Source organism: Urtica dioica, chromosome 10, assembly GCF_054948205.1.
Source record: "Urtica dioica subsp. dioica isolate 48M chromosome 10, U.dioica_male_clone48M_v1_H2, whole genome shotgun sequence".
Lineage (NCBI taxonomy): Eukaryota > Viridiplantae > Streptophyta > Magnoliopsida > Rosales > Urticaceae > Urtica > Urtica dioica.
Window position 1 is genome coordinate 22,734,371 of NC_142765.1, and position 23,183 is coordinate 22,757,553.

Sequence of the window (23,183 nt, forward strand, 5' to 3'; positions counted from 1 at the left end):
TCCAACGGTCCAGATCCATCGATGTGCACGCGCGTAACGCCGTAGACGCACGCACTCGCAATACGACACGATATCCACGCACACACTATCGTGTCCGCATTAAGCCACAGAGCCAGTCCCCTGGTAAAAACGACGCATTTTGATCTGGCCACTGAGGGCCCGCCACGTGGAGTTCTTACGCGGTGACACAATTTGCAAATTGCAATAATCGTTTTTTTTTCTTTTCTAAACTTCGGAATCCAAAATCATAGAACCGACCTCGCTTCTTCTTTTATAATTTTTCTTCCTATCACACCGACCCTATAAATCATTGTAAACGCCTACGAATGGTTTACTTTCTGTAGAATTTTTCGAATTCAGATTCGAAAGAGAGAGATAGAGAGATTGTGACGAAGGGAACGAGACTTCTGGTTCGATTTCCTTTGCATTTGCTGGTTTTGTAAACAGTTGATTTTTAGTTTTGCTACTAATTTTTTTAAGGGTGAGTTTTCGTGTGTTAGTTTGGGCGTGATTGCTAAGTCCGTACGCAAAGAATCCTATTTCTCTCTTCTATACTACTACACGTATATATATATATATATATATATATATATATATATATATATATATATTAATAAAGTGGATAAAGAGTTTCCAATTCCATAAACGTGGATTTTCGATCCAGGCGGTCCTGAATTGTTGCGAGATTTTCGCTGGGTTTGGATAATTGGATTTTGTTGTTTGTCTTAATTGATTTTCGGTTACCAAAATTCCAAAATAGGAAGAAAAAAAACGCCGCATAAGAAGGAGCTTAAATATATAGTAAATCCGAAAATCATAATCCAGAATCTTCCGAGCGAATGATGCAACGGTTCGTTGATAACGTTCTTGCTGTTGCCAAAGAGTTAGTCATCTCTCCTCTCTTTCTCGAATGAATGTGCACATATATTTATATATAGAACTTTTCAATGTTTGATCATATTGATTAGGATTAATGGAAAAGTTAATTTTATTGTAAGGGTTTTGTGAATCGTCAATTGCAGAGACTTTCCGTCCGCTTTTGTGGTTTATCAAAGGTTTAATTAATAGGCAAAAAAAGAAAAAAAAAGTAGCGAACTTTGTTACACTAGATCATCATTCTGTTTCTGGAATAGCAAGATAGAATTTCATGTTTATGAGGTCTGTATGGAATTGTGTATTGTAGTAATAAAATTAGTTAGTTTTGGGGTTAAAAGTATTGTATGATGATAGGATTCTGGTGATCCATAACTCCAAATCTGATATGGCCTTCTTTTCATCATTTATTCGGAAGATGAACATTTTTTTTTTGTTTAGTGCAGGTCTGTGAAGACATTCACGTACGAATTTCTGCACAATATTGTGAGGTTTATAAATGGCGTATCAGCTCTTCTGTTGGCTATTTTGCCGGGAAAGCGTAATATTCTCGAAGGAATTCATGGTTGGGAGCTTAGGCCCACCTTTCGTGGACCTCGACTCCCAAGCTGGATGGAAAAGTAAGAATTTGTTAATTTTATTATTTTATTCAAGGTTCTTACACATTTCTTCCTCGCAAATATGGCTAACTAAATTTTAATAATTATTTTTGTGTGTATTTTATTACATTATGTGTAACCAAGGCTTGAATGTATAAAGTATACATTAGAAGAAAGTCATGTCCTGATAGAAGAATTTCAGAGCTCCATATAAGGCAGATACACATGGGTTATGACAATTTTCTTCTTGTATCTATGAATAATGTGCTTAAGAGGTTTGGCTATTGTGCCTATGTGTTGCAAACTCGTGCCATTCCTGTTAGTTCGACGTCGATGAGATAAATCCTTCACGAGTCTCATCTAAGAACTATGAAGTAGATACTGAATAGATATCCATTGCTTAAGTGCTCTGGTGCCTAAGTTCTGACTGAAAATACAGGGCCACGAGTACTTACTTGGTAGATGACAGACTTTTACTGTAATTAAGCACTCATGTTGTTTAGTGATGTTTTAATTCACCCTAGGAAACAAGAGTTCAAGCTAATGATTTCCATGTACCTCGCTTAAAACTTATAATCTATTGATATATTTTGCTGTGCTGTTTTTTTAAGAAACTTTGTTTTGATCCGTCCACTTTTTTCCTTGATTACAGCGGCGTGTCTTCTTTCAATAATTTAATTCACGAGCTCTCGGTAGATCCCGATTCTTCGGGCTCAGATGACTCATCTGGGGAAGAAGATAATGATGGTGGGATATGCCCTGCATCACCATCTTCGCATTGTTCCAGAATGTCAAGATCGAGCTCCGCGAGGTCTGACAGACACCGGAGTGGATGGATTGGATATGTATTCCTATGGATTTTGTTTCCCTTGAAACTTATGCTTTGGATACCTTCTCTTATCTTCTATGGTGGGTCAAAATCATCCTCTAATTCAGAATCCCATAACCCCACTAGGGTGCCTTCTTTTAAGAAGGTGCAAGTCCTGAAAGATCATTTTGTTAACAGGACGACTGATAAGAGACGCGGAGTTGTTGAGGTATACTCGTAACTAATTCAAAACTATGTAACCAAACTATTCAACTGCTTTTTATGTTAAATCAGTTGTTGTGTACTTTATAACCGCTCGCGAATTTTCTGTGTTACAGGATCTACATTTAGGAATCGAGATAGTTATTGAAACTGTGTTCGACTGTTTTCACAAGCTAGCGCACATTATTCTCTCGCCATCACAAGCGTTTAAGTTACTATTCTGGTGGTGTTTCTCGAACAATAACGACAGTGTCAAGGAAGATTGTGGAAGTGAGTCTCAAGTACCCGTTCCCACCTCTATGCTTGGAGATAACGATCCGATCCCCACAGAAAGATCTACCACGTTCCATGACTCTCTAAATACAGATGCTAGGACATGTCAGGATGTCATAACAGAGTTGGGGTGAGTTTGCTTGTATTGCTAGTGACATGTTATTGTTCGAAAGAATCAAGAATGTTTATGGAGCCGGTTTTTCTAATCATAACTTTTGCATCATAGTTATCCATACGAAGCAATTCATGTGATCACAAACGATGGCTATGTTATTCTTTTGGAAAGAATTCCTAGGTAAGTTTTTCTTTTACTTGATTCGGATGTAGGATCATTATATAATCTATATCTTGTGTAATCCGACAACTATAAAACTTCTCCAATAAAAAATATAAATATTCCTTGATAACCCTCGTGGCATTGTTGCAGGCGTGACTCACGTAAGGCAGTGTATCTACAACATGGGATTCTTGATTCATCCATGGGGTAAGTTTTACTTCTCCAAGGACCTACTACGCATAGCACATACCCTGACAACAAGCACTTGGATTGTTTCTTTGGTATTTTCTAGAGAAATTATGGTTGTAAACCTGCAAACTAGGCAGCATGACCTTCCAATACACGCTCTGTTACTATTGCGTTCAACATTACCAAATGAGACCCACAATATACATGGAAGTGTATATCGTCGTAGGAAAAACATGTTGAGCTATAACCAAATGAGAACATCCATACTTGATAAATAGTGTTGGTATAAAATCTTTCCAACTATTTGTTTCTGAGAACACGCTATAGACTTCTCTGGCTAGTATTAATTGCATTTCACGTGATAGAGATATTGCAATATTTGGAGTACACATGATAATATCCTGGAACTGGTTTGGATGATTTATATAAAGGGTAGATCTCTTGGAGCCCCATGTCCAAATTTTCTTCACGTTGTAATCCTTTGACCAGGACTACCCAAATACGGTTAACCGACCGTGTATTCATGGCTTTGTTTAGACAAAGGATGTATATTCATTGCTTGAACATATACATATCATTTTAAAATCATGTGTAGGGGTTGGTCTTTTGGTAAGGGCGATAATGCTAAGGCCTCGTGGATTTTATTCGGGTTTAACTCAGACACCACAGCTATAGAGAAAATGATATGTAGTATGAGTGTCTCATTGTTTATTACTTGTGCAAAAGACTGGGATAATCGATTTCTTTGGTTTCACAAGATTCTCAAATTTATGTTCATATTCTTGCAGTTGGGTGTCCAATGGGGTGGTTGGTTCTCCAGCTTTTGCAGCTTATGATCAAGGTATGCTATGATTGTTTAGACAGTATCTTTTTAACATTGTGACAAAAATATTAACAGATTTCACATTTTATAGGCTACGATGTTTTCCTTGGGAATTTCCGTGGTTTGGTTTCTAGGGAGCACATTGACAAAAATATTTCTTCACGGAGGTAAGAACATAACTTTAAAGGGGACCTTGAACATCCCTACTTTCAAAGATAAAAAATCTCTCCAAGGATATAAAGAAACTAAATCAATGAGCCAGCAACCCATTTATAGAATTCTAGTGTCTTTTTCTTACTTTCTGTTTGTCTATTTCACGATGTCGGTTTGCTTAATAGAAAAAAAAACATCTTTCCCTCTGTCTGTAAAATAACAAAAATATCAATCACAAATCCTTTTGCATTGTGTTGGGACTTCAGATACAAGGGAATGATAATAGTAAGTATATGGTTCTGTTAAAATTTTTATGAGAGAATAGTTTCCTTAGGGAGAACACGGGGCTTTCGGAAAAGTCCAAAATCTGACAGTAATTCCTTCTTTTTATATTTTCCATGAAATAGGGTATATGACCTTAAGTGCTTGTTATTTATTTGCCTTCAAGTCACTGAACGATAAGTTTACGCACAGGTACTGGAGATATTCCATCAACGAGCACGGGACCGAGGACATCCCCGCGTTGATCGAGAAAGTCCACGAAGTAAAAACAGCCGAACTAAAGCTCTCTCAACCCGAGACCGAGGAGAAGAACGAAAACAGCCAGCCCTACAAGCTATGCGCCGTTTGCCACAGCCTGGGAGGAGCGGCGATGCTAATGTACGTCGTGACGCAGAGGATCCAAGAGAGGCCTCACCGCCTCTCTCGCCTCGTCTTGCTCTCCCCCGCCGGATTCCACGACGACTCGTCGTTCGTCTTCACCGTCGTCGAGCGGCTCTTCCTCCTCTCGGCCCCGCTTCTCGAGCCCTTCGTGCCCGGATTCTACATCCCGACCCGCTTCTGCCGTATGCTTCTGAACAAGCTCGCTCGGGATTTCCACAACTACCCAGCGGTCGGTGGGCTCGTACAGACCTTAATGAGCTACTTTGTCGGCGGAGACAGCTCGAACTGGGTCGGGGTTCTCGGCCTCCCTCACTACAACATGAACGACATGCCCGGAGTCTCGTTCCACGTGGCGGTCCACCTCGCTCAGATGAAGCGGACCGGGAGGTTTATCATGTTCGATTACGGGAGCGCCGGCGCGAACGCTGACGTGTACGGGTCGCCCGAGCCGTTGGACGTGGGCGAGTATTTCGAGTTCATCGACATCCCGGTGGATCTGGTCGCGGGTCAGAGGGATAAAGTGATCAGACCCTCGAATGTTCGGAAGCACTACAAGCTGATGAAGGAGTCGGGCGTGGACGTGTCGTATAAGGAGTTTGAGTACGCTCATTTGGACTTCACGTTTTCTCACCGAGAAGAGCTTTTGGCTTACGTCATGTCGCGTTTTCTTCTTTTGGAACCCCCGACGCAGACGGGGCAATCTAGTCGGAGAAAGGCTCCGAAGATAACCCTTAAGCGCCCGAAGCTGAAGGAAACTCGAGAACATGCTGATTGATTCGTCGATCGATAAGAGTATTTACATGATGCTCGTGAAGCGTCCGTGTTTTTTTTTTTTTTGGCTTCGGGCTTTGGCATGAGCATTGTATTTTGTATAATCTAAAATACGCATCTATATCCGGAAAGTGGTCTTTTGCTTGTATATAATTTGTTTGTGTCCCTTCAGTTTTTGTTTCTTAATAACAGAACTGACATTGGGTATACAACATTTATTGCATCCGGAATTCTATATTTTATATATTAATATGGATATCGAAGTTTTGATATTATTGATATATTTAATATCAAAATTTTGTTAACTCAATTTTCTGAATTATGAAAATGTCCAATAATGGTTCATAATTACAAAAATACCACTCTAATTCAATAAAGACAAATTTGTTATTGTCTAAAATTACCTATTTGCCATTGCGCGGGTCTAACTTCTATTCTAGGTTATTACGGGTCTAACTTCTACTCTAGACTATTCCGGATAATGACAACATATAGAAGATTTTTAGAAAATATGATATCAAGATTTTTTCTGAAAATGAGTGGTTAAAATTCCCTAATAACTATTCAACAACTATAAATATGAGATTGTTCAACAAATCTAGAGTTCATCATAAAATCTTCAATCTTCACTTTTCATCAACTTCCTTCCTTTCAACACACATATTCAAAACTTAGTCAGTCACCCTCTTATCTGAGTAAGTTTATTAAATCCTAGTTTTTTTTTTTTTTTTTTTTTTTTTTTTTTTTTTTTTTTTTTTTTTCGAACGTCCACTCGTGTTCCCATTTTTTGCTTCATACCTGTTTTTTTGTTCAACGAATTGTGTCAGAACGTACAAAAACCAGTGAAATTCAACTTAGTCATCATCTATACATCAAGGTAAGTGTCTTTATTATTAATTACCTTTGTTTATTGGGCGTTGTAGATTTGTAGCCAAAACTAAACTATAAAATTGGGATGTAACTAACGTTTGCAAACGTTTAAAAAAATAGTAAATGACAATTATATTTGAATTATATATCCTTATATTAAACATGTTATAATTAAAAAAAAATGTAAATAATTTAAAAAATTCGACAATTAATGAAAATTAATATACCAATTGTGAACTCCGGCGGAATCCTATAGTAGTAGACATGATTTTTCATCCAACACAAAGGGTCTATTTCTGAAGTTCTCCTCGCCACGAATCCGTAGGATTTGAAATTACCCAATTTCGAGTTCATATGAGGAACATATGGATTTTTGAAGTTTTGATAAGAAAAAAAAATTGTATGAGAGAGAGAGAATGACGAATCATTGTAGTAAAAAAAAAGAAAAGGAAGGACAAAATTGAAAATTTTAAATGGTTTATTTAAGTGACACCTCATCTGTTGGACTATTTTTTAATAAATTTTCAAACGTGGCTATATTTCAAACGTGATGTTTGGAATGTCCTAGTAAGTTGCAAATTTCTTGTTTATTTTTCAGCCACTTTGGATTTGTTCTTTTTTTTCGATAAAAACTCGTACGAAGTCAAAATTATAACCTGAAAAAAATATCGAAAAAAAGACAAGATTAGATTGAAGAAATTCATTCGGAATCACGAAGCTACTTAAAAAAAATGAGTTCCCTTCTAAGAACATTTCATATAAATGAATCACGAAACAAAGTATCCAAAAGTCCCATATATCCTAAATCGGACCAAAACAAATAAATCAATTATTTTATTTTACCTTGATACGATATCGAGAAACCAGGAACTTAAAATACTTCCTTCCGCCTTGAATCACTGTCGATACCCTGAGAAAACATAAACCTCCAATCTATTCAAACCCTCCAAAGAAATTCAAAAGGGAAATAAGAACGAAGAGAAAGATCGAGACGATGAAGAATTCAATCTACCACGCATGCGAGCTTCAACCACCTCATTTTTCTTCTCTGGCTCACCCTGTCTCTCTCCAAAATTGTCTTCGTGATTTTTTTTCTTTTTCTTTTTTCCCCCTTTTTTGTGAGCCAGGAAAAGTCATGATGGGGTCTTAAAACAATTCCGTTGAAAGTCACTTCTAAACCCTTCACTTTGTAATTAACCCTTAGTAGCTTCTTTTGTTATACATCTGTCATTCATTTGAATATATCTACTATACAAAGTTAGTTGTAATTAAGAATATTGTAAAATTTATATTAAATATGTAATCATTGCTCTTAGTATATACTTTATATTAAAAATTGTGAAATTTATAAGTTTATATTAAATATCTATCTACGATATAACACGTTTCTTTTTAATTAGAAAATTAATTTAAGGGAAAAATTGTATTATTATTATTATTTCAAATGAAAAAACTTTGATTTTCTTAAGCATACAAAATTGCATTTTTACAAATTATTATCTTATCCAATTAGGTGTTTTCTTTTATATTGTACATAATTTAAAAAATGACGTATATCTTTATTACCAACTTCTCAGTATAGTCTTAATGTTTGGTCTCATATATAAATAATATTATATGATTTATATATATATTATTGTAATTATTTCGACTAAATATTTATTATTGCAAGTCTTTAATCTACATATTTTAACAAAGCTATTTATTATTTTTAATGATAAGAAATTAATAAATTATATGATTAACTTATTATCATACAAAAAAAGTAACAAGTATCTTCGCTCCGCTGCAACGCGCATATATCCCGCTTGTAATATATATATGTTAACTTCTTGTTCTTTCTTACATATGTACATATAACGCGTATAGAAACTATAACGCGAAGTCATTAATGTGTACTTATATCTATATCTACATCTAAAATTTAGAGTTCCACAAGGATTGTAAAACTAAAAGATCGAAAGATCCCCTCTATATAAACCAAAGTTGTTCTATGTATCCTAGTAACAACTATGGGCTTTTATGAGCCTATGAGTTTTAATTTAATTTTTTTTTAATAATTGTAATATTTTGGGCTCATTTGGGCCCATTACTAGTTAATCTTTTTATACCAGTATGAAGGCTGTTATAGTCTCGAACCTCTAATTTTTCTGGTATATCGTCGGTATTTTAAACCTTGATTCGGATCAGTTTATAAAGGGACTGTTTCTGGGTTTAACTTATGGTCAGATGTTGTATATCTTTTTCCTCACTAGGTAGATAAGTTAAACGTAACGCCAATTCATAATTACCAATAACCTCCTCATGCAGTGACAATGATTTCATATATGTTTTAAGTGTTACTCTCTCTCCTCCAATTTTTGTTGCGGTTTATAAGTTGATAAACATCTTTTATATAGCTGCAAATCATTTTGTTTCTCTCGGGTCGAAGCTAACAACTTAAAGTGACTCATCATTTTTTCGGTCCGGAACAAGATAAGACAAGTTTTTCAACATAACCTCTCTTCACTTGATCCTTAGTCGTGGTTAGTGCAAAATTGTAATTATCGTACTTTAACTTGGTTAATAATACAAGATCGTAATTTCGATTTAAAAAAAAAAAAAAACCAAAATACAAGATCGTAATTAGATAACTGGACCGAAGTTTATGTATGTGCCTAGAATGAATGGAGTTAAAAATGACGTGTCTTTCATAGGGAAACTAAGGGGCTTTTTTTTCCTTATGAAAATGTATACAATATGCAATAAATGTCCGTATAAATAAGGGAGTATTCCTAAACTATGACAATCTCAATACTTTATGACCAAAATCCAATAAGTAAAATTTAATCCAAAAGTATTACTTTCTTATATGTGTTTATACAAAAATACCCTTGATGAATATCCTTTTATTTTTCTTTTGTATTTATTGTTATTTACTTAATAATCACAATAGTAAAGTTAGAATCGTAGATCGAGGGATGTAATTCGGGTTTAGGTCCCAAAGTGCTCTCTCTTTCTCAGCTTCAAAAGGAGTTGATTCTTCCCCCTTTGTCACGATACGAAAACCATCCGGAACTCTCGAATATCTGGATTCTTACCCCAATTTTCCTTGAGCTTCTCAAGGTCTAGAAAATTGACTTTGGGCCTTCCGAGACAAGACACGTTACCAAGTCCGCCCACACCACGTGTGCTTTAGTGTTAATCGAAAAATCGCATTAACAATAATTATAAAAAAATCTCATGGACTAAGCCACTTGAAACCATGGATTTGCAATTTAACTAATGTTTCAAGCATATTTAAAATCTAGCCACATTTAGTTACGCGACCTCATTGATCAGATAGTATTTTACATGATTTTCAATAGTAGGTTTATACGTTAATTTTGGTAAATGACTAATTTACAAACGCCCATTATTATAATTGTAATTAGCTTTGTGATATTCTTTTTCATTTTCTTAATAAAATAGTTTGGATTTTCCATTGAGTTTTTTGTAATGTAATTTAAGCCTCTTTAACTTCTATCAATATTGTCTTAGGAGCTCTTAAAAAATCAGTCATCGATTGCAAAAAAATATTTTTAAATATTTGCACCGATAAAATTTCTAAGAAAAGTTCAGCCAATTCTACTTTTAAATAACAAGTCTGGATTTTTTTTTATATAATTCAAAACGAAGGGTTACGATATTTGAAAATCGTCGGTGTAACATAGAGTACACGTACGTGAAGCAGCAATTAGAATACATCATCGAGCACCGGAATCATAAACAAATTAATTTCTTGAAATGTATCAGGTCAAATGACCATTTTTCTGCTGTCAGACTCGGCCCCAGCCATATTTGTCGTCAATATATTTATATATATACACATTATCATATATGTTCAGTTAAAAAAAACATTTATCATATATGTATTATATATATATATATATGTCTATCGTTGTCTTACACTTCTGGCGTCACATATATACGCTTTTTGATAGATGTATTATATAATTATTCACCGTGAGATGATCAAAACTGATATGGTCAAGGGGCAATAAATCAATCAATGTACCCTGTCCTACTCAAAATTATCAAATTAAAAGAACAGTTCAACGCTGAAATCTTAATCACCGTCGACCTTTTATTAATCGTACTAAAATAAAATCATATGTCACCATCTCCTCTCGATTGTATAAACTTGACAATTTCCATACGCAACTTACGCGACCATATCTCATTCAGATAAGAGCAGGAAAAATAAATATCACTGAGAATCCTCAATTTTGATAAGTAACGCAATAATGCTTTTTGGTTTACATTATATGATAAAAAAAAACTTTCAATTTCTTACGTAATAAGACAAAAGGCCATCAAGTTTTCTTTGTATGATCAATATATTCACTTTATTTACTATATATATATATATATACCTTGAGTAATGTTTAATTATATTTATACAAAAATATTATTTAAATAGCTAAAATTAACATCATATATATAAATATAATTAACAACTTCTAATTTAAAATCTTGTTGAATTTTATGTAAAATATTGTATTGAATATTATAAATTATGAAAATCTTAAAAATATTCATATATTAAATTTAAAAAATTAGCATTATAAGCTTTATCCTTGAATATATTTAGATTAGAAGTTGTTAAACATACATATATATATATATATATATATATATATATAATGTTACTTTTGGTTAATTATAGTAGAAAACAATATGGTTAAATATATATTTTGAAAAACATTGAATATTTAAGGGTTCCTAAATAATTAAAAGAACAATTAAGAGTTTATTTGTGTCGTGAAGTCAAAATAAGAGGAATTTTTCTTTATGATATAGCGTACAACAAAAGAATAATAATATTGTGTTACTCTGTCAAAATTGAAGTGTTTAGTTATATATCCCCTATAAATACGTATGTGAATTCCCTTAGAGCCAACACTTTGTGGGTGAAAAAAAACTTACATTATCTTACAACAAACCAAGCTTGCAACAAACACACAAAATCATCGTTTTATTTTATCCCCAAAAAGGTCAGCTAAGAGACAAGACCTACAGTCCCCAATTACTTTTCCTTTTACATATAACTTCTCTTATGTTTACCCTCTTTTTGGAAAAATATAATCTCATTATCAGGCAGTAGTATTATTAAGTTTCCGATTTTCATTTTTTTTAATATGACTTTCTATATATATGTTATATACTGTATAAGCCTATATATTTTAATCGATCGATGAAAATTATTTAATTTCAAAAGGCTCCTTACCCTTGTAAGACGTCAAATTTCTGTACATGCAATAAACATATACATAATTAATATATACATGAAGCTTATTATTAATTTAAATTGAGGATGAGAAACATCTACGTTCTTAAGGCTATATATACCATGTAGTAGAAATCTAACGTTTAAAAAATTGTTATTACTCTATGTACACTAACGAAATCGGTTTTTTTTTTTTTTTTCTTAATCTTCTTCTCATATTTGTAACAGATTAGACACCAAAAATTTAAGGAGATCGAAGTATATAAAAGTGGAAAATAAAAAAAGGATGGTTAGGGTTACGAAAGAGAGTTCTAGAATGGTGAAACCAGCATCGGAAACCCCGCGGCACACCGTGTGGCTATCGAACCTCGACCTCATGGCCTCGGCTTCTCCGGTCCCCGTCATCTATTTCTACCGAACCGATGACGTGGACAAATTCGCTGACGTGGCAAGGGAAGCCCTAGCGAGAATCCTGGTGCCGTACTACCCGGTGGCCGGGCGGTTCAGGTTCGGCGGAGACGGCCGACTCGAGATCGATTGCTGCGGATACGGCGCGGCGTTCACGGTGGCCGAGGCAGATTTCGGCGCCGGAGATCTCGGCGACTTTTCTCCGACCGCTCAGCTCCGGGAACTCGCTCCGGCGGTCGACAAGTCCGGTGGTATATCTTCGTTTCCTTTGTTGTCTGTTCAGGTAATAATCATTCTCTTTTTGCTAATAATTGCGACCGTAATTTAATAAATGTATGTTATGGATTATATATAGACAAGTTGAATAAATAAATAAATAAATAACTAGAAGCCCATTACTTACAAGCCCTAATTTTTTAAAGCTAAACTACGTTACATTGTTATTCGTCGTTACATATACACCAGTCTGAAAGTTATATATATATATATATATATATATATATATATATATATATATATATTGTTTTATATATTTATGATTGTAGCGTCGGATCATTATAACACACTCCCTGAAATATTGTTTCTCTGATTTTATTAATTATTTTTGGATCACTAGTCGTCCAAATTATTAAGAATAAGATTTCATTTCCACGGCAATATTCTGATGAGGTATGCCAATTATTTCATATGTTATCTTATTACAAAGATTACGCGTGTGCATCACAAAAATCGACCATATATATCCATTGCGGCGCCTTAGATATTATTAATTAGGAAATATGGTATATTAATTTATTTTCAACGCTTGCCCCTGAGAAACATTGGCCCCTAATTATTTAAATCCTCAGAAATCGCCAAGCTTGTTTTGTTATTATTATTTTTTTCAAACCGCTTGTTTGGTTCAGAAAAGTTATTTTAGCTAAAGAGTGGTTCATGAGGTGTCAGCGGATTAGTTATTTTTTTTTTCTAATCAACGATACAATTTCAAACATATAATTATCAATGCATAGAATTCAAGTGCAAAACTCTATAAACTTTATGGGGTAGAAAAGTTACAAACAACAAAAAAATACTCAAATGTTAACACTTATTAGTCGCATTAAAATTTCGATGATCACTATTTAATGAAATAATTAATTAACGTAAGGGTAACTGTTGTCGTATTTATAAATTAAGGAGCGACTTATTGAAACTGAGGTCGTCCAGGTCTCGGGAAAAAAGTATCTTAAATAAATGACCGACTTATTACAAAGACAAGAGTTCATCATATATATATATATATATATATATATATATATATATATATATATATATTTGCTAAGTTGTATACAGTACTTTAATTAGTTTTTTTTTTTAAATACAGTACTTTAATTTATTTAATTTAATTTTTCCAAAAATAAGTCAAACCCAACTAAAGACTGTAAATTTTTTTTTCCAAAATTTGTATTCCGAGTATTAAAAATATTTTTCATATTTTTGCCAAACATCCTCTGACAGCTTGATTAATTTGTTTTTTCTTTTTGTAGTTATATAGGCAAATCAGGACCGTTCACTTCACTAATACATTTTTCTTTTAATATTTTACTACAAGCTCCCAATAAATTTCTGATCTTGAAATCCTAACACGAGTAGATCCTTGTCATATTTATGTTCAATCATATTGAAAGTAAATCACTTATAAGGCTTTTTCTTAACTCATGTTGGCACTGGTTGTACTTGACTTGAACTTGTCAGGCCTCATTTTTATCTTTTTTATTTTATTTTTTTTATGCTCAGTCTTTGAAAATTCCGCTGATATTATTGATAAAAATAAAATTACGTTTGAAGCTTATAATATTTATCACGTGTATCTTGTATAATCACTAATTATCTTAGAAATTACATATTATAAGACAAAGTTGTATAAAGAATTTATTTATTTGTATTTTTCAGTATTAATTAAATATATATACTGACATAATTAGTGACTAAGTGTTTGAAATGTGCAGTTTCCATTGAAGATATTAGGATGAAAAAAAAAATTAAGACAGACTAAAAGTGCCCAAAATAAAAATTAAATAGTAGGCTAGATACCAAACTATAATTTAAAAACCAAAGTAAACTAAATATCGGACAAGTTTCTGAGCTGCGAGCCCATAAAAATTTACTTAGTATGCTTACGTGAGAAAAAAGTCATAAAACTAATTAAATTAAGTCAAATCAGAAATGGGACAGATAAAACTAAAATATATGTCACTAATTGTTTAAAAAAGTAATACGGATGACCATGTCATCAACCCAATAATTTTTTTTTTTTTTTTTTCAAACCAGCTTAATTTCTTATATATGTCATGAAACCAATTTAATTAATTTTTCCTAATCTTTTGTGTACATATATTGTAGATTACAAGGTTCAAATGTGGGGCAGTGTCTCTTGGCCTTAGCATGGAACACCGTTTATGCGATGGCACATCGGCCATCAACTTCATAAATGAATGGTCCGAATTGGCTCGCGATCTCAACAAAACTATATCTCCGCCGTTGATTGACCGGTCATTCCTCCGAGCTCGAGACCCGCCTCGGCCGAGATTCGACCACTCCCTCGAATACCAACCCACCATAATCAACGACAAAACGTCCAAATCAAGCAGCCACAACGATGATATAGTCATCAAGACCTTCGTACTAAAAGAGCACCAAGTCTTTGCCCTAAAATCATCATTTCATTCCAATCACGTGCACAGCACGCATGAGATCCTACTCGCCCACATTTGGAAGTGCACGTGCATGGCACGTGGTAGCTCAACCCCGGCCAACTACGACATCGAGACAAAGCTCTACATCGCGACAAGTGGACGGTCGAGGCTCGTTGACCCGCCTTGCCCTAGAAACTTCTTTGGCAACGTCATATTCGCCACCTCACCGGTCGCGTTCGCCGGAGATATCGCATCGAAATCCTTGGATTACTCCGCGAATAAGATCCGAGAGGCGTTGGCGAAGATGAAGGACGAGGAGTACTTGAGGTCCGCGGTTGACTTTCTCGAGGGGCTAAAGCCTAGCCTCTCGGAGCGGGCTGGGCGTGGGTCGGTTGTCTATCGGAGCCCCAATCTCGGGATCAACAGTTGGGTCCGAATGCCATTGTACGACACGGATTTCGGGATTGGCCGGCCATTTTACGTGGGGCCCGGGGAGATCACGACAGAGGGTAAGGCGTATCTCTTGCCGGATAGTGAGGGCAAGAACATTTTTTTGGCTATGTCTTTGAAGGCTCAAGATATGGCAAGGTTTGAGAAGTTGATTTATGAGAAGATGTGTTAAACAAAAACTCGATCGAGTTCATTTTAAAAGATTGCGTAAGTTATTGGGAAATAAAAATCCAAGAGATGTTTTGGTCAAGATATTGTAATAAAATGCATGTTTCTATGCAAGATTAATAAATTATATATGTATTCGCATATAATGCACACAGGCGAGGTTGACTATATCGTATGCATTATATAAATGGACCAACAAAATGAAAATTTATACTTTTGGACCACCGTTGTTTTAAATTAACTTAAAGAGGTGTTTTGTAAATCCCTACTTGAATAATTTGTTTTGAGCCATTTTTCAATACATGGATATACATACACACTCATAAACGAACGTATACTCAGCATTACAAATAAATGTCTCCGGAGGACATAATATATAATTAAGTCCGTCAAATGTCCTTATTATCCTCGCATATATAAATTCCAAAAACAAATATCACTTTTCAAGATGATATAACATATTCAAGATGATATATTCACAAAAGAAAAAAAAAAGAAGGAAGGATGTCGAGTAGTCTCTAATAGAGCCTTGGAAGGACTTGTGACAAATAACGACATTAGTCACCCAAAACGACAAGTCTACATCTATAGAGGGAATAAGTTTTCTCTCAACACAATTCGAACATAGAACTCATTTGAAAACTTAAAAATTGTAATCTCTGGGGCCATAGGGTGCAAAATATTCGGGAAAAAGCCAAGATTTCCGACGAGAATCGTAACCCATGTCTCTGCAGAGTAGATCGTTTGCGTAAATTTGAAGCAAAGGCGATACGCAATATCTCTTGTACTTGTCACCCGTGTATCTTTTCTTGCACTTTTCCCACATCGTCACATCGTATTCCATTTCCCCGACGCTTGGCAACTCGAACTCCCCCGCTAGAAAATGTGCCAACCACCGGCTTTTCATCTCCGTCGTGTAAATATTCGCCGTACTATCCGTGTATCCCAGTATGGCTAAGTTTGGAACCCTTGGATGAATGCACTCCCTGCATATTAATTTTATTACCATTTGTATTGATTATTGAGTGTGCTATAGTTAAATAACCAATCGAAATTAATAAATTTTGTAAAATAGTAAGAGTTTTATCTAAAACTAGTGAAATAATCAAAATGTACAAATATTATACCGTAGCTATGTAGTCGATTTCAAACTTGATTTTTTTTAAGGAACAAGTCAACGTTTCGTTTATTTTGTTAAATTAGCCACTTATGAAAATTTACCGAAATTCACGTATATAAATACTATGGAAAACCATGTAAATGTTGTCTGATTAATGATGTCACATCATCAAATGTGACTAGATTTTAAACCTGCTTAAAACGTTGAATATATTACAAATTCAACGTTTCGAGTGGCCTATTCCGTGAGATTTTTTTAATTTTTTTTTACATCAAAGTAAAATAATTAAAAATAAAAATTTGATCATGTGATTAAATTTGTTGAAAGGGATCATGAATTGCTTATATATATCGTAAAGAAAAATAAAATAATGATAGTGTCAAAAAAAAACTTTTGACAACATAATTCTAACTATTTTCTTGAAAACTTGAAACTTTAACTATTTTAGTAGTCAATTAGTTTCACATGGTCATATTCTATAACTTTTCCTTAATTAAAAGACATCGATAGTATGATATTGAGACCTGTAAAATGGAGCTGATGAGGCAGTCATGTATTTCTTAAAATCCAAGGAAGAGAACATGTTTTGAAGCTTCTGGTCAGGTTTGTATCCGGTGGCAAATACGACGACGTCTGCCAAAAAAACCTTATCGTCTACGATCAACCCGCTTTCACGAAATCCGAATTCGCGGGAATATTTAATCGGGACGATGCTTCCTTCCCGTATCCGCTCAAAGAAACTCGGAGGCGTGACCGACGTGCTACACGTGAACATGTGCTCGACAAAGCTGTAGCTCGGCAACATATCGAACTTCTTCAACGGGTAAACCGTCCTTAGAAACGCCTCCACCATTTTTGAAAACAGCCACATCTGATCGATGATCATATCATATCAAATTCGTACATTTTGTTTATTATGCATGCATGCATGATACATTACGTGTACGTACCAAAGGGGAAAGAAAGAGAGTGATGAAGAGTGATTGTAACAAGCTTTCACGTGGACTGTGGATCATCATTTCTGAAAACCTATTTAATCCTTTGAACATTAACGCCATCATATTTTCCGGTATCATCCAATGCGCCGTTTTGAATACGAGCATACACGGTTTCTCCGCTCCTATACATATATATATATATATATATATATATATATATATAATTATTACAATACATGTAATTGATTTGATTAATGTAAGGAAACAAGCACAAAAATGGAATAGTACCGTTTCGATTAGCTGCTTCTGTAGCCAAATCCAAGGCAGTTTTTTGAGATCCGATGACGATAACACGCTTTCCGGTGAGAAGTTGAGCTGCAGCCACGTCATCCATGGCTGCGAAGTCCATCGCATGAATGACCGTACCATCGAACACCTCAGGTCCTTTGTTATGTAGAAATGCCGGCATGTTTGCCAAACCACTGAAGTTTCCGATACACAATATCACGAAGTCCACTTCGTATACCTACAAAACATAAAATAAAAGTAATAACCACTCACTAATATATATATATATATATATATATATATATATATATATATATATATATATAAATATATATTTTCCACTATTTCTCAGTCTAAAATCCTTACTTTGGTCGTTTTCATCGCTTTGTGTTTTTTTTCTTCTTTTTACTTCTCCTTATCAATGAATTCTCTTGCTTTCTTTATTTATCCATATCCGAGTGAGGCTAAAAAAGGGAGATTTCAAAGGCGTAAACATGAACCAACATTGTTGCTCTCCTGACATGTTGGTATTAGTTTACATGAATTATATATATATATGTTAATGCGATTTCTCGGATAACACTTATGAGACACGTGTCGGGGTGCGAGCTTGCAACGTGTCTTGATCCCGTGTTGTCGGGGTCGTGTTTCTTGAATTCTTGAGAGGGTGGTGAAAACTCTTTATCCGCTTGAGAGCTTCTGAGATTGATAGATGTCTTCTGGTTGCCTTTTTTGTTGTTATCGTCTTTCCTTTATTCTCTATGTTGGGTAGTCATGTTTCACTCATTGTATTTCTTTTTCTCGAAGAACAATTGGGTCCTTGATCTTCGTTTATGGGTTGGGAGAATTTCGGGGTTGAGAGAAAAATGAGAGTTGAGAGGATTCTGAGTTCAGAGGATTCTCAGTTGAGAGTGAATGTAATTTTGATTTGTGTGAGTGAGCTATTTATAGGGAAAACATGCCGCTTGTCGCTTGTCGCAAATCCGCTCGTCGCTTGTCTCAAATTCGCTTGTCGCTCGTCGCTTGTCTCAAATTCGCTTGTCGCGTGTTACAAATTCGCTTGTCGCTTGTTGAAAATTCGCTTGTCGCTTGTCCCAAATTCGCTTGTCGCGTGTTACAAATTCGCTTGTCGCTTGTCGTTTGTCCCAAATTCGTTTGTCGCTTGTCCCAAATTCGCTTGTCGCTTGTTACGAATTCGCTTGTCGTTAATTTGCTTGTCGCAAATCCGCTTGTCGCTTGTCTCAAATTCGCTTGTCGAGTGTTACAAATTCGCTTGTCGTTAATTTGCTTGTCGCTTGGTCCCCGATTTTAGTCGACAATATTTTTTGGCCCGTTTGACTGAATTATCCTTTTGTACTGCGACGTCGTTTTTTGCAATTGAAATAATGTCGTTTTTACCATAAGAAAAATGACAGTATAATAATATGCATGATATATATTTAATTTATTTTGTTAATCAATACAACTACATAGATTTTTATTTGTTTTGGTTCTTTATTTATTAGCGTCGAATTGTTTTGTTTTGTATTTTAATCCGTTTTTATTTATTGTTTTACCTGAATAACTTACTAAATTAATTAAGCTAATACGTATGGGATCTCGTCCTTAACTTATTCTGTACCACATATTTCTAGATAAGATTTAAGATTATTATTTTTCACTAGAAAACACATTATTATGACATTGCAAATTTCATTTTCTTTTTTATTTCTCTGGGAATATTAGATCATCTCATTTTTAATTTCATTTGGCAGGATTAATGCTCAGCGTCGAGCAATAATCGGTTGGAGGGACATGAGTAGTACCAAAGCAACTACATTAAATGTTTTTTGTCGTTACAGAGCATCATGATAAATTAAATATGTTGGCCAGGTAACTTGTTAGATAAAATCTATGCTGAAAATTATGTAGAATTGATGAGGTACCTTGAAGGATGGTGAATCGGCGTGCTGAACCGTAATATTCCATTTTCCGGTGGAATGATTAGGAGAGTCAGAATCGGAGTAGTCAACGGTGATGACTTTGGAGTGGAAATTGATGCGAGAGAGGAGGTCAAAGTGTGAAGCGTAGGAGCTAAGGTAGTCAACGACCTGGTTGTGATCAGGGAACGTCTCTTTAACTGAATCCGGCCACGGGAAATCGGAGAATCGGTAGTATTCTTTAGGGGTTTGAAGTTTGGTTGACTCTAGGGTTTTGGTCCAAACCCCACCGACGTGGCTCTCGGCTTCGAACACGACCGGGTTTAGGCCTTTTCCCATGCAATGTTTGCATGCCAATAATCCACTCACTCCTGTGCCTACGATCGCCACTTTCTTATTGCTTTCCATATTTCGATCTTTTTTTGGTGAGAAAATGATAACACACAATTGCTTGCTTTCTTCTTTTGTAGTAATTCTTCTAGTATTTATTGACATGAGAGTGGACTTCAAAGATTTTGCTGGGAGTGGGACGCCACATTGTCGTATCTGCCGTAGCTGATGTCAAAGTTAGTTGGGATGTAAATTATGTGACAACAAGTTTCAACGCTTTATATTTGGATTGTAGTATATATATATGAACTTAATCCACTGGAACACAAAATAATTTATAAAATTAAGAATACAAAATATACGATAGAATTATCCAACTCAATAAAAGTATCACAATTTAACACGAGTTCTCAAATTATGAAAAATGTTGCATACTAGCTACATAATAAATGCAATGATTAGAAGTATACTTTATTATTTTTAAAACACTTATGTAAAAAAAATTGAAATTTCATAAAATTATAGATATTTAGGAGTTTTGAGTAGGGCTGAAACTGGTTCGGTTCGGTTCGATTTTTGCCCATTTTACGAACCGAAACCAAATTTTCGATTTTCAAATTTTTGGACCAATAATTGGACCGAATTGGTCCAAAATCGAAATTCGGTTATCCGAATTTTTGGTTAACCAAATTATGAAAACTATAGAGCTATTTTGAAGAATAGCCAAATTGGCTCAACAATATTAAGAGACTAGCCTATGTTTTATTTTATTAAGTAAATAGCCCAACTTTAATAGACTACCTAAACTACCCCTATCATCCACAACCTCCCTTAACCCTAACTCCTTCCCTCTCACCGCCGCCCCAAACCTTTCCAACGGCGAATCCTCCACCGCATCCGCCGCCGCCACGCCCTCCTGCTCCGAGATCTCGAAGCTCCGGCGAGTCCAAAGACTGGATTTCTCGCATAACCGTTTCACCGGCGAGATTTCGGTGACCGAGCTCACTCGTCTCCCGAGACTGCTGCCTCTCTGCCTCGAGTCGAACCGGTTCGACGGAGGCCTCGACGAAAAAAAAGAAGAAGAGAAATAAAAATCTCTGATTTTGTTGATTCAATGTAAATTCATGAATAGGTTAATTTAATTAACGTACTGGAGTGAGTTCGATTAATTAATTAACTGATTCGTGAATGATTTAAAATTCACAAAAAAATTATAAAAATAAGAACTTAAGTCAATTGATATTCAAAGTATTCAATTGATTAACCTAATTCCTAATTCAATCATTTAGTAAATTAATTTTACTCACAAAAAAATCAAAACCTAAGCTAATATTCAATCAATAAGTTAATTAATTGACCTAACGCACTCCAGTACGTTAATTAAATTAACCTATTCGCGAATGAAGTGAGGGCATTATGGTCTGAGCCGAATATATGAGCTATTTACTTAATAAAATGAAACTTGGGCTATTCCCCCAATAAGAATGACAAACTTGGCTAGTTACAACAAATTTCATCCTGTTTGAAATTCGAATTTCAAAAGCAGTTATCCAGTTTTGAAACTGGTTATCCAAAAATCAGTTATTGGTTTCATAACTGGTTATCCGATTCAAACCAATTTGTTTTCCTACAATTTTGTACTAATTTAGAAATAAAAATAAAAACGATTAAATAAGTTTCAAAATTGTTTATCCTATTGAAATCGGTTATCCGATTTCATAACTAGTCTGGTTATCCGGTTTCAAAACTGGTTATCCGTTTTATAAAAAAAAATGGTTAAATAACCGATAACCAAATTTTTGGATATTCAAAACCGATAACCGATCCAGTTTCATAAATCGGATAGGTTAACCGAACCAAATTTTTGGTTTGATGACGTGGCACCGAAGTTCGATTCCGGATCGGTTCGGTTATCGGTCAATTTTTTTTATACCCCTAAGTTTTGAGTGATCAATTAAGAGAGTGGAATTATAAATGCTAATCTCGGTCACTTTTGTTGTATTAAATATATTTACAGATATCAAAGATTTAAATAATTGGATATATTCGCGCAACTAAGAGTGATAAAAATTGGGAGAGAAATAAAATTATAGGTATTAATTTAGGGATTTTTTTTAATAAATAATGAAGATAGTTGAGTTAAAAATGGTAATATGAATGACTTTTGTTGTTCAAAAGATATTTATAAACAAAGTTTTTTTTTTTTTTTTGATAAATTCGAACTGAGAATGATAAAAATTGAAACAAGAATAAAATTGTAATTATTTAGAAATTTTGTGTAAACTATAAAGATAGTGTAATTAAAGATGGTAATAAGGACCACTTTTAATGTGATAAAGATATTTATAAATTTTAAGATTTTAATAAAATTCGATAATCGCAAGTTGAGAGGGATAAAGATTAGATAGAAAAATAAAATTGTAAATATTGCGAAATTTTTTGTAAATTTTGAGAAAAAAATGAAGAGAGTTGAGTTAAAATGGTAATAGGGGCCAAGATTTAAAAATTGAATATAACTGCTAACATTGAGAATTGATCCCATGTCTCTCTCTTTGGCATTATGATCAAGACAACAGCATCCAATCAACTAAGCTAAAACAGCAATATGTTAAGAATTAGTTTAAACTTATTTATAGGGATTATGTGGACGAAGCTAGATGGTATCTAGGAGTAAGCATCTTTAATGGCGTTTGACTTAACAATTTTAAGAAATTGCTTGCAATTAGGAGAAGTGTTAAGCTATTTGTTTAACCATTATTTGACAATTTGACTATGTTATTGGCTAGAGAAATTAGTTCTATAGAGCTACTTGCTTAAGCAAAATACATGGGACCCGATATAACACTTGATGTATATTTTAGTAATTATTTTATTTTTTATACTGCTTTACCAACGGCATTGTATTGACAAATGGGATAAACTTAAGCAAGAAGAGAAATTAGCTTACCATTGTGGATGATTTAGCTTAAGTAAATTGTATTTTGATATGACTTATGTGGCATGGTAAGCTAATTTGACATTAGCTTGCCATTAAAGATGGTCAGCCTCCCTTGACTTTTTTTTTTATAAATAATTCTGCCATATAACTCATTGTAAAAAATAATTATATATTATAACT

General features: G+C 34.4%; 3 protein-coding genes and 1 long non-coding RNA gene across 5 annotated transcripts; 2 read left to right on the top strand and 2 right to left on the bottom strand.

Annotated features, from left to right (window-relative positions):
• Window positions 1-222: 222 nt before the first annotated feature.
• On the top strand, window positions 223-5,926 carry LOC149384117 (alpha/beta-Hydrolases superfamily protein). The gene is made up of 9 exons (XM_089628306.1): window positions 223-883; window positions 1,320-1,493; window positions 2,125-2,509; window positions 2,619-2,905; window positions 3,002-3,070; window positions 3,203-3,259; window positions 4,030-4,082; window positions 4,156-4,231; window positions 4,692-5,926. The coding sequence occupies exons 1-9, from the start codon at window positions 840-842 to the stop codon at window positions 5,653-5,655; spliced, it is 2,109 nt and encodes a 702-aa protein (XP_089484432.1). The 5' UTR covers window positions 223-839; the 3' UTR covers window positions 5,656-5,926.
• Window positions 5,927-6,241: 315 nt separating this feature from the next.
• Window positions 6,242-15,552, top strand: LOC149384118 (shikimate O-hydroxycinnamoyltransferase-like). Of its 2 annotated transcripts, XM_089628307.1 has the most exons (4): window positions 6,242-6,346; window positions 6,479-6,528; window positions 11,998-12,460; window positions 14,560-15,552. In XM_089628307.1, the coding sequence occupies exons 3-4, from the start codon at window positions 12,056-12,058 to the stop codon at window positions 15,472-15,474; spliced, it is 1,320 nt and encodes a 439-aa protein (XP_089484433.1). In that variant the 5' UTR covers window positions 6,242-6,346; window positions 6,479-6,528; window positions 11,998-12,055; the 3' UTR covers window positions 15,475-15,552. The 2 variants fall into 2 exon arrangements, with proteins under 2 accessions (XP_089484433.1, XP_089484434.1); XM_089628308.1 differs by lacking the exon at window positions 6,479-6,528 and having other exon boundaries at window positions 6,264-6,346.
• LOC149384119 (uncharacterized) lies at window positions 6,805-7,790 on the bottom strand. Its single transcript, XR_016301652.1, has 3 exons — window positions 7,534-7,790; window positions 7,365-7,431; window positions 6,805-7,177 (listed from the first exon to the last, which is right to left on the bottom strand). It is a non-coding gene; the product is annotated as an uncharacterized LOC149384119 (long non-coding RNA).
• Window positions 15,553-16,106: 554 nt separating the features above from the next.
• LOC149384120 (putative flavin-containing monooxygenase 1) lies at window positions 16,107-20,143 on the bottom strand. The gene is made up of 5 exons (XM_089627609.1): window positions 19,742-20,143; window positions 17,817-18,054; window positions 17,541-17,710; window positions 17,115-17,461; window positions 16,107-16,456 (listed from the first exon to the last, which is right to left on the bottom strand). Exons 1-5 carry the CDS (start codon window positions 20,141-20,143, stop codon window positions 16,114-16,116), a joined length of 1,500 nt encoding a protein of 499 aa, XP_089483735.1. The 3' UTR covers window positions 16,107-16,113.
• Window positions 20,144-23,183: the final 3,040 nt, after the last annotated feature.

Coding starts and splice junctions, on each gene's coding strand:
- LOC149384120 (XM_089627609.1), bottom strand. CDS start 20,143: ATGGAAAGCAATAAGAAAGTGGCGATCGTAGGCACAGGAGTGAGTGGA. Junction 18,055..19,741: donor CCGATTCACCATCCTTCAAG/GTACCTCATCAA, acceptor TATGTTTTGTAG/GTATACGAAGTGGACTTCGT. Junction 17,711..17,816: donor AGAAGCAGCTAATCGAAACG/GTACTATTCCAT, acceptor ATATATGTATAG/GAGCGGAGAAACCGTGTATG.
- LOC149384117 (XM_089628306.1), top strand. CDS start 840: ATGATGCAACGGTTCGTTGATAACGTTCTTGCTGTTGCCAAAGA. Junction 3,071..3,202: donor CTTTTGGAAAGAATTCCTAG/GTAAGTTTTTCT, acceptor GCATTGTTGCAG/GCGTGACTCACGTAAGGCAG. Junction 3,260..4,029: donor ATTCTTGATTCATCCATGGG/GTAAGTTTTACT, acceptor ATATTCTTGCAG/TTGGGTGTCCAATGGGGTGG.
- LOC149384118 (XM_089628307.1), top strand. CDS start 12,056: ATGGTTAGGGTTACGAAAGAGAGTTCTAGAATGGTGAAACCAGCATCG. Junction 12,461..14,559: donor TTCCTTTGTTGTCTGTTCAG/GTAATAATCATT, acceptor CATATATTGTAG/ATTACAAGGTTCAAATGTGG.